General features: G+C 45.9%; 3 protein-coding genes across 4 annotated transcripts in view; 1 reads left to right on the forward strand and 2 right to left on the reverse strand.

Annotated features, from left to right (window-relative positions):
* ythdc1 (YTH N6-methyladenosine RNA binding protein C1) overlaps positions 1 to 3,593 on the reverse strand; it is a 9,341-nt gene extending 5,748 nt beyond the window's left edge. Inside the window, exons 1-6 of the mRNA XM_084035524.1 lie at positions 3,401 to 3,593; positions 2,109 to 2,210; positions 1,125 to 1,432; positions 650 to 1,010; positions 245 to 307; positions 56 to 150 (exon numbers count right to left, since the gene is read on the reverse strand). Of these exons, the coding sequence (XP_083891650.1) occupies positions 56 to 150; positions 245 to 307; positions 650 to 1,010; positions 1,125 to 1,432; positions 2,109 to 2,210; positions 3,401 to 3,428 (957 nt within the window). The 5' untranslated portion in view covers positions 3,429 to 3,593. The remainder of the gene's footprint in view (positions 1 to 55; positions 151 to 244; positions 308 to 649; positions 1,011 to 1,124; positions 1,433 to 2,108; positions 2,211 to 3,400) is intronic.
* A 648-nt stretch (positions 3,594 to 4,241) lies between these two features.
* Positions 4,242 to 5,273, forward strand: ufc1 (ubiquitin-fold modifier conjugating enzyme 1). Its single transcript, XM_084034723.1, has one exon. It carries the CDS (start codon positions 4,578 to 4,580, stop codon positions 5,091 to 5,093), a length of 516 nt encoding a protein of 171 aa, XP_083890849.1. The 5' UTR covers positions 4,242 to 4,577; the 3' UTR covers positions 5,094 to 5,273.
* A 144-nt stretch (positions 5,274 to 5,417) lies between these two features.
* Positions 5,418 to 9,871, reverse strand: fktn (fukutin). 2 transcript variants are annotated; one of them, XM_084034719.1, is made up of 10 exons: positions 9,605 to 9,871; positions 9,369 to 9,425; positions 8,952 to 9,152; positions 8,711 to 8,857; positions 8,373 to 8,503; positions 8,151 to 8,283; positions 7,762 to 7,900; positions 7,551 to 7,684; positions 7,351 to 7,475; positions 5,418 to 6,636 (listed from the first exon to the last, which is right to left on the reverse strand). In XM_084034719.1, exons 1-10 carry the CDS (start codon positions 9,815 to 9,817, stop codon positions 6,423 to 6,425), a joined length of 1,494 nt encoding a protein of 497 aa, XP_083890845.1. In that variant the 5' UTR covers positions 9,818 to 9,871; the 3' UTR covers positions 5,418 to 6,422. The 2 variants fall into 2 exon arrangements, with proteins under 2 accessions (XP_083890845.1, XP_083890846.1); XM_084034720.1 differs by having other exon boundaries at positions 7,762 to 7,891; positions 9,605 to 9,870.
* Positions 9,872 to 10,069: the final 198 nt, after the last annotated feature.

Below are 10,069 nucleotides of genomic sequence, written 5' to 3' on the forward strand. Positions count from 1 at the left end.
ATCAGACCGTTGGGGAACGTACGAACAACGAGGACACGGGAACGCTACCGCTCACCTTCGCTTTAGCCAGAGAAACGTTCTCGTGGTTGTTGCTCTTTATCAGGAAGAATCTGGCGTCTCGCAGGATGTAGCGCAGTTTACTGGTGGGATCTGGAACAACACCAGTGTAATCAGATTACTCTGAGGAACACTATCCGGATGTAATTGGATTACATTAGAAGAAAAAAGAAGAAGGGTTCCTTACTCTCCATCCCTTTACGAACAGCTCGGACTGACGATGATAGCTTCTCCTGCTTCTTCTCCGAACCTTTCAAAATAAAAGCATATATATATATATATATATATATATATATATATATATATATATGTGTGTGTGTGTGTGTATATGTATATATATAATTATTTTTTCTTTTATTATAATTTTTTTTTTTAAGAAATTATGTATATACAGTATGTTGTGCTGTATAATGTACTCCAATTTCAATAAAAATATGAATAAAAAAAGACTTAAACAAATCCTAACAATAATAAAGAAACCCAAAATACAGAGAGAAAGCTACAGTTACAAAGTAGCGATGAACGTGTCATAAAAACTGATACTGTTGGTGTTTTTGGAAAGCATCGATAATGTCGTCGTTGTCATGGTTACCTGAGGCCTCGGAGCCGGAGCCCGAGTGCACTGACTCGCCATCGTCCGTGAAGCTGACAGAGGAGGCGGAGCGCGAGTCGCCGGCCTCGCTGCGAGTGTCGTAGTCGTTTCCCTCACCACCGCCGCGACGCTCGTACTCCTCATCCTCCTTCTCTCCTTCCTCTTCCTCCTCCTCCTCCTCTTCCTCCATGCCCTCCTCCTCGTCCTCGTCGTCCTCCTCCTCGTCCTCTTCTTCCTCGTCCTCTACGTGGGAGGCGGCGGGGGACGAGCTTCCCGTTCCCTGCTCGGAGCCATACTCTGCTGCCTCTCCCTCTGATTGGTTGCCCTGTTCATGGGGGGCGGGGCTTCCCCGGTGCAGCTTCTGCAGACAAACAGGAAGTGAACATGATTCACTGTCGAACTGAAAGGTGATGTGTAAATGTACTGTGTGTAAGTAAGTAAGTACACATATGAGTAGTAGTAGTAGTATCAATACCTGGCTCAGACCCTCCGGGACTCTCTGGGACTCTCGGCGCCGGACTTCCTCTCCCCCGCGGCTCCTGGGAGCCCCGTCTCGGGGCCCTCGCCAACCCTTTCGCTCCTCGTAGTACTCATGGCGGTAGCTGGTGGCGGCATGGCGGGCACGGGGGCTGGATGCCGCCTTCTTAGAGGAGGAGGAGGAAGAGAGAGGTGGGCCCGGGGCTCTTTTATTGGAGGAGGATGACCTGGTGGGGGCATGGCTTGTGGATGGGCGGAGCCTTTTCAGATCCTGGCTGCCAGAGCGCTCACTCTTCCTCTTGGTTCCTGACAGACAGAACGGAGGGTTTACATGTGATGGACAACACTGCTGCTGAAGTAGTATTATCAGTAGTACCAGTACTAGTATTATGCTTGGTACCAATAGCAGTAGAAGTACCTTTCTTGTCGCTGACGGCATGCTCAGTCTCTGGGTTGTAATAGTAGTATTATCAGTAGTATTACCAGTAGTATTATCAGCAGTAGAAGTACCTTTCTTGTCGCTGACAGCCCGCTCAGTCTCGGGGTTGTACTAGTAGTATTATCAGTAGTACCAGTACTAGTATTATGCTTGGTACCAATAGCAGTAGAAGTACCTTTCTTGTCGCTGACGGCATGCTCAGTCTCTGGGTTGTAATAGTAGTATTATCAGTAGTATTACCAGTAGTATTATCAGCAGTAGAAGTACCTTTCTTGTCGCTGACAGCCCGCTCAGTCTCGGGGTTGTACTAGTAGTATTATCAGTAGTATTACCAGTAGTACTATCAGCAGTAGAAGTACCTTTCTTGTTGCTGACGGCCCGCTTAGTCTCTGGGTTGTACTAGTAGTATTATCAGTAGTATTACCAGTAGTATTATCAGCAGTACAAGTACCTTTTTTGTCGCTGACAGCCCGCTCAGTCTCGGGGTTGGACAAGTAGAATGATCAGTAGTATTAACAGTAGTATGATCAGCAGTAGAAGTACCTTTCTTGTCGCTGACAGCCCGCTCAGTCTCGGGGTTATACAGCTCATCATCCTGATCTGGAGCTTCAGTCAGAATATCTTCCAGAACGTTCAACTCTCCGTCTGAAACAACAAAACCACAGAGTTTTACTTTACGACGTCACACTACAACGTGACATAAACATCATAGATCACCAAGCGGGTACTATAACATATTACTAAGGAACAAGCCAGGTTGTCTAAAATATACATTTATGGTAGGTGTGCTGTTAGGTAGGTGTGCCATTTTCAAACAGGGAAGGAAACCCCGTCTTATTTATTTGGATTAGTATGTTTTATTAAAAGGTTTAAAAAACACAGATCTAAACATCCAGGGACTTGATGTTTGGTCTGAATCTCCTTGTTTAGAAGATAAAACGTGAGAAAAATAGGGAGACTGTCTTCAATTAGAGCAACCAACTCAACAGAATGGTGGTGGATGTAATTCTCAGTTTATTCCGATTACCATTATCGTTATTTATAATATGAGAAATTGCAGCTCTCGACTTGTGTCGCATTTAGACCACTGAAACTACTAAAAGATTATTTTCATCAGCAATGAATATATATCAACAGTTTGGGATTCATCCTGAGATTACTTCTGTTATGATATGACACTATAAATAAAATGTTAAAATAAATAAACGTCTCATAGTCTCCAGCATGACGTCAGTTTACTGAGATATAAAAGTGGAGGTTTTAAATTGACTTATTTAATTTAAACTACTCAATTGACTAACGGTTTCATCTGAGAGGTGGATATGACCATATAATCAACGTGTATTAAAAGGGGGAAGGAAGTCTGTGTTCTACGACACAGCGTGATGGAAATCTAACAAAACAACAACAGAAGGACACATTATCCACATGCTGCTCTCAATATCATGACGTCTTCATTAATCAATCAAATCCGGGACTCATCCGAACACCACAAAGATTCAGAAAACGGCGCCTGGACACAAAAACTAACTTTCAGAACGTAGACGCTAAATCTGTAATTTTATGAACGGAGTCTGGTGTCAGCGGCGAGGTTAGCCGCAGCAGCTAACACGCCGTAATGAATGGAAACCAGACACCCGCAGCGGGTATTTAACACGCTGACGCGGGAACCGGTCACCAGCCACCGACTCACATGCTTATCGATAACGTATCAACGAACACGCAGATGGTTTGATCCGCAGACGAACGGCTAGAAAAACCTCAACAGAACAAACATAGCAGACTGATGCTAACGGCTAAATGCTGCTAACAAAGCAGCCCCGCTCGCGCCTCACCTTTGTCGTCGCGCCGGTCGGCCGCCATCACCGCCGCTGTGACGTGCCCCTGCCTCGCGCTCGGATAAAGCTACTGATAAAAACAACAGTTTGTTGTTGGACTCAAACACGAAATAATCAGAAAAGTAGACTGAAGCAGCTCAACGGGGGGAAAATGGCGGACCGATGTCTGTTGTTGCAGTAGCTTGTTCTTCTAGTGGTGGTGGAGGAGCAGCGTCCGACTGAACTATCGCCCCCTGTCGGACCGGAGGACTGATTGCGATGTTCTTTTTCTATAGAACCAAACGGAGAATCTAGAATTATGTCAGCCATAAAAAAAAAGACAAATTAATCTGTATTTTGGAATAAACACAAAAACAGTTGTATTTTTATTTCATTTTGCATCAGCAGCAACAAAATCACATATCTCGGTAGTGGATGAGCCTTGGGTCCAGTGGTGTGGTGGTAGTTGATGAGGTGGGTGTACTGCTAGGTAGATGGGTAGGTTACAGAGGAGGAAGTGGGTATACTCTCCCATATATTCCAATGGCTTTCTGGCTGATAGGTGGGTATACTGTAAACCACCAGAAAAAAGAAGTGGGTATACCCTGTATACCTGAGTATACCCTCCACTACACCACTGCTTGGGTCCTAGGTGGGTAAGCTTAGCCATGTTAAAAAACAAACACTTCATAAACATAGACCGAGAAGGAAGTGACCATATTTGGACTTTGGAGGAGCGACGGGTGGTTGGTTGAGTGTTTCTCTCTCTCATATTAAAGGACTGAAACCCTTGGAAAATCAAAACGCAGTGGAACTGTTTTTTACCAATTAAAAAAAAAAAAAACTCGCCTTTTTAAGTGTATATATTGTAAAAATTCCTATTATTTAATTTTCCTATATTTTCAACCGTCTTTAATCACACGCTCCTTTGTGGTAATGTTGTGATCTTGATGTCAATGAAAACGGTTTATCAAAAACATAACACAACGTGTAAATACGAAGAACTTCAACATTGTGGGACTCTTGTTTTGAAAATACCATAGAGGAAGTGCTTCGTGTTGTCTCGGAGCAGCTTCTGTCAGACCGGAAGTCCACGTCAGTGCTGAGACCAGACCTGGGGACAAACTTAAACCTGAACGCGCTCGACTCTAAACTCCTTTTAAATTAATACGATTCTTTTTCTGTTGGAGCCAGAATGGCGGACGACGCCACGCGTAGGGCCGTGTCCCAGATCCCGCTGCTGAAGACGCACGCGGGGCCGCGGGACCGCGCGCTGTGGCCGCAGCGGCTGAAGGAGGAGTACCAGGCGCTGATCCACTTCGTGGAGCAGAACAAGGCGGCGGACAACGACTGGTTCCGCCTGGAGTCCAACGCCGACGGCACGCGCTGGACCGGCATGTGCTGGTTCATCCACGAGCTGCTGCGCTACGAGTTCCAGCTGGAGTTTGACATCCCCGTGACGTACCCGGACACGGCGCCCGAGGTCGCGGTCCCGGAGCTGGACGGGAAGACCGCGAAGATGTACCGGGGCGGCAGGATCTGCCTGACCGAACACTTCGCGCCGCTGTGGGCCCGGAACGCGCCGCGCTTCGGCCTCGCGCACCTGATGGCTCTGGGACTCGGACCGTGGCTCGCCGTGGAGATCCCGGACCTGATCAACAAGGGACAGGTGGTCCACAGGGAGCAGCAGCACGAGGCGGCGGCGGAGTGACGTCACTGCGCGAGACGCTGGAGAGACTCAAACACTGAAGCCTGACTGAAAACCGTTTCAGTGAGTTCGGAGTAAAAATGATGGAAAATGCACGGAGTCTGGTGGAGGCACTGAAACCAGGATCCAACTGGAAAAACAAATTACTCTATTAAAGATGAAATAAACGGCTGATTGATGGGAGTTTATGCTTAAATAATTTGTGATATAATGTATAGAATAACAAGTAAAACGGACAAAATTATGGAAAAATAAAATCTGGCCGATTATTTAAAAAAAAAAAGGAAAAAAAAAGTCAACTATTTGAGCTTCACACCAGAATCCACATGGATCCAGATTCAAGGGTAAGAGCGCTCTGCCGCTTATGTTCATCAGATCCAGCCGTTGCTCCTCCATTGTCCAAATATGGTCACTCCCTTTTAAGGCTGAGTTATGCTTCCGCGTCGACACAACGCAAGGGGGCTTGCGGACCCCTTACGTCCTTGTGGACCCCCCTTACGTCCAACGCAAGGGCCTGACGTGTGCCTCCCAAAAATCCTAGACGCGCGTCGAGGCGACGCAACACCAACGCAGCGGCATTGGCTGTGATTGGTCCGCTAACTACATCCGCTGGAGACCGCTATCCGGTTTCCACTCATAAACACCGCCATTTAAACTTTTAAAGGGCTACTTTTGTTTGCACTTCGTTTTATTGTTTGCACCTTGTCGCTTTTGCACAAAGAAATAAAACACCAAGTTCTGAAAAATTGTGGACGTTTAAAGCCGGAAAGTAAACAAATAGGCTATAACGAGGCTAACGACGATATACGTCAAGAGTCTCGGTCGGTCGGTCAGTCTTTACAAAAAACATAGCGCCCTTTCCCGGTGTGGCATTGAATTACATTTCGACACGTAAACCCAACGCAGAACCATCACGGTCTCCCAGCAACTGCGTGGCCGTTGCGTTGCCGTTGCATGATCACTACGCGGAAGCATAATCAGGGCTTTACTGGTTGTTAAGAATCCAAAAAGCCGAACTGGAGGCTTCAACAGTCCGCGGGTGACGTCGCCATGACTACGTTGCTCCCACCGCTCTTCATGCCGACACTAGTTTACGTCTACACCTGACTGTGTGTGATGAATTAAACACAATACCAACGCATACTTGTACTTAATACTGGACTTCAGAGTATACAGTGAAACCATTATTTTTTATTAGTTATTATAAGTTGATGACGTCTGCAGAAAATTTCCAGATAAATAAAAAATGTGCTTGTTTTACTGTTTTTTTCCACTTTACTTTATTTTGTAGTTCCAGGGTTGATTTAAATTTTTCAGTCAGGTTTTTTTTTCTCAGTAAACTTGGATAAGCTCCGCCCACTCCGCCAGAGGCCACACCCCGTTTTCCTGCACGTTGCTAGGCGACGTCTTCCAGTCCCAGCTTCTCACCTGGACACTCCAGGTGGCGCCATAGTTCGCCGTCACGTAGTCGAGCGTTTCACACGGAACGCGAACTTTCAGCTCCAGAAGCTCCGCCCAGCACAACGCGAAGCGAGGGAAGACGTACCTGATGGAAAAAACTTTATTTAGAACAAATAGTTCCACACGGGTACTTTCAAAATAAAACACAGTGACAGAACTCAACTAAATCATGAACCTTTTAAAAACAAGTGAGTAATTACTTATTTAATATTACACATAATTTAGTAGAATCAACATGAACTGATTATGTTCATTTAACAAACTCATACACTAAAATATCTCAATACGTTTATATTTTTTTATTAAATTAAATGAATCCCGGTATGCAAGAAACTATAATATATATCCGATAGGAATACATGAGGAAAAAAAACAAGATTTTGGATGACTTTTAAAAAAACAATCTAATGATAAAGAATTAACGAAAAATAGAAAATAAAATGACAGGATATGAATTAAGGGGTGGGATTAAATACGTGTTTACTTCTTCCAACTCCTTTTCAGACATGTAAAAAAAAAGTTATTCATACATCTCTTTGCTTTCTAGTTAATGTAATATTGTATTTTCTGTATGAAGCTTTCTGGATTTATTTTGATCATGTTTGAATTAAAAAATCTAAATTTAAAATCTTTATTAACTTTTAATCATCACAGTCCTTATTAGATTATTAGTATTTTACACTTTGAACTGTCGGTTTTAATTTATTTCACGTGTCTTCACATTACTTCTACTGTGGAAATAATAAATAAATGTCATAATGAAGTTACTGAATGTGAAGTAAAAATCAAACGTATGTACTTGAACTTCCTGCCGCTCTTCGCCTGCGTCCCTCCGTTCCAGACGACGTCTCCGTCCTCGTAGAAGAAGAAAACGTCCAGTTTCACGTCGTCACCCAAGAAGGAAAGTTCCAGACTGTCTTCCACCTGCCCTTCAAAATAAAACGCAGCCATGAAACGAATATAAAACGGAGAGAAACGGGAACAAAGAGGAGTTTTCACCTTGCCAAACTTGTGTTTGAGCAACAGTCCGGCGTCCCTGAACGCAGCGACGATGTCCGACCGGAAGTCCGCGACGAAGACGCCAATGTCCACGTCCCGACTGTACGAGATGACGCTGCACTGCCTGAACCAGCCTGCAGGGGGTGGACATGTTTTATTGTTTTATCACTAATAACGGATGAGGAGCGTTGCCAAGGTAACTGACGTTTACCCAGACACGTGCCGCTGCTGAGCCAGAACGGGACATCAAGCTGAGTGAGCGTCCTCGACGCCAGATGAAGCAATGACTTCACTTTCCTCCGGAAGTCCACGGCCTCCGGAGACGCGTCATCAGGGTAGAGCTGCACCCGCTCACAACAGAGGGAGGGAGGGAGAGAGAGGGAGGAGGGGGAGAGAGATTTAGTTTGGGTTATTTATATTTGTCCAGGCTTAATTTCATTTGACCAAAATGTAAACAAATTGATAAACTTGAAAATAATTGGTCCTCTACACGTTCAGATCAGATCCAGGGAAGTGACGTCGGCCTGAGCTAGCCGCCAGATAAACCGTTGCCATGGTGACGGCCATGTGGAGGCAAAAAGGTAAAAAGCCGCGTCTGACCTGCAGGAAGTTGCGGGCATCACGGTAACGGCACTCCAGGAAGCGAGCCTGCCGCTGCTCGGACAGGAAACGTGAAATGTTGCGTGGGATTCGAATGTCGAGGCCGTCCAGGAGGGTCAGGACCAGCTCCGGCCTGCGCGCACACACACACACACACACACACACACACATGAGAATCTGGTCTCTGGAGGACTGGATGGAAACACCTGAAGGTGGTCTAACCTGTCGTACGCTCCGGCATGCCGTCCGTAGTCAAGCTGTTTGAAGGGAGCGAAGCTTCGGTCCACGTTGGCTTTGAGGCGCAACTCGCCGTGCCACAGATAGTTCCCACTGCGCTCGTACAGGAAGACCACCTGGGACAAAGAGAGAGGGTCCAGAGACCAAACCAGACTATGTGGAGAAACCAGAGAGTGTCTGTGGTCCCCCAGAGGCCTAGATAGTAGCTCACGAGTCCAGAGACCAGACCAGACTATGTGGAGTTATTTTAGCATCCTTTTCATCTGGTTATTGACACCATTAAACACAAATGCATCATCACACTGTTATGTGGCTCCTCCCACCTGTATGATGTAACCATTGAGACGGAACAGGATGTGGAGGGGGATCTCCTCTCCTGATAGGGTGTCCAGACTGGCCAATCGCGGGTCTTCTCCTCGCAGCTCCAGATGCTCAAAGCCTTTCTGTTCGGCAGCCAATAGGAATCCAGGCTGACGGACGAAACAGGAAAACATATTAGTGGATAAGAGATAATTTGAAACCACTGGACTCTGGATTTTCCCACTTCCTCCCTCGCACAGTCACCTCATACTTCCACAAGTTGGCATACAGCGCAAAGGATGTGACTGGCTGGCCGGTGCACAGGAAGCTGCAGTGAGGCTCGTGCACCAGCCGGTCACGCTGCCGCAAAGCATCATGGGAGAGTAGCGTCAGGGCCGCGGTGTCTGCGAGGAACAGCGGCAGCCCGAAGCGATGAGCTAATGCCAGAAACTTCTTCACTGTTTGCTGCGGAGACCAAAGAGCATGAGAGAGAAGGGTGGTTACTATGGCAACATCAGACATAACAGCAACATTTCAAAATAAAAGCAGGTTTCTTCTTTCATCACTAATGAGAGCACCGCTAACAACAGTGATGTTGTCAATGATGCCAACAGTGAGGCTAACACTAATGCTAAGGGTTAACAGCGAGGCTAACAGCATTGCTAACATTAGCTCACTCACCCATTGGAGGTCGCTGGCGGTCAGGTGACCTGTTCGGCTCAGGATATGAGGGCCAGGCTGTATAGAAAGGCAAGTTGAGGAATCTGATTAATTTATTTAATTATAAAAAAAATATAATACATTTTTTTTATTGAAATCTAAATTAGAGTACATTATACGATACAATATATATATTGTATATGCTGCGGTATACCGGTACTTTCCTTTTTCTGTTTGTTGTTGTTTGCGTTGCTCACCTTGCTGACGTACTTCCGGTAGTAATACAACTGGAAGAGGAGGAACACGGAGCTGCTGAGGATCAGCAGAGTTAAAACGGCCGTCCGGTTTACACGAGGCATTCGGTAACACTGCGCAGGCTCCTCATGACAGCCAAACCGGGGCTCCCGGTCCGGAATCAACGGTCGCAAAACCACAGAACGGCGCAAAAACGTCCGAGCTGTCCGCAGCATCAGGACTCGACGCCATCTTTAAATCGATCAACAGCAGCCGCTTCCGCCTCGGACGCACCGTCACATTAAAAGTTCTGTGAAGTGAGCAGAAGTGTGAAAATGCGCTTCCTGCTGTCCTTTTCACAATAAAAGGCCCGTGTCAACCCATGAAGCTAATTAAACTTTATATTATACTCCATCAACTACGTGAAGCTGATAACGCTCTATATGATTTCCACATCTAAACGAAGCTGAGAATGCATGTGTACTTTT

The sequence above is a fragment of the Eutrigla gurnardus genome, assembly GCF_963514095.1.
Source record: "Eutrigla gurnardus genome assembly, chromosome: 19".
Taxonomy (NCBI): Eukaryota; Metazoa; Chordata; class Actinopteri; order Perciformes; family Triglidae; genus Eutrigla; species Eutrigla gurnardus.

What these genes read in the sequence shown, in the direction of transcription:
- ufc1 (XM_084034723.1), top strand. Translation starts at nt 4,578, where the DNA reads ATGGCGGACGACGCCACGCGTAGGGCCGTGTCCCAGATCCCGCTGCTG.
- fktn (XM_084034719.1), bottom strand. Translation starts at nt 9,817, where the DNA reads ATGCTGCGGACAGCTCGGACGTTTTTGCGCCGTTCTGTGGTTTTGCGA. An exon ending in CATGCCGGAGCGTACGACAG is followed by an intron (nt 8,284 to 8,372) that starts GTTAGACCACCT and finishes GTGTGCGCGCAG; the next exon opens with GCCGGAGCTGGTCCTGACCC. An exon ending in ATGCCCGCAACTTCCTGCAG is followed by an intron (nt 7,901 to 8,150) that starts GTCAGACGCGGC and finishes CTCTGTTGTGAG; the next exon opens with CGGGTGCAGCTCTACCCTGA.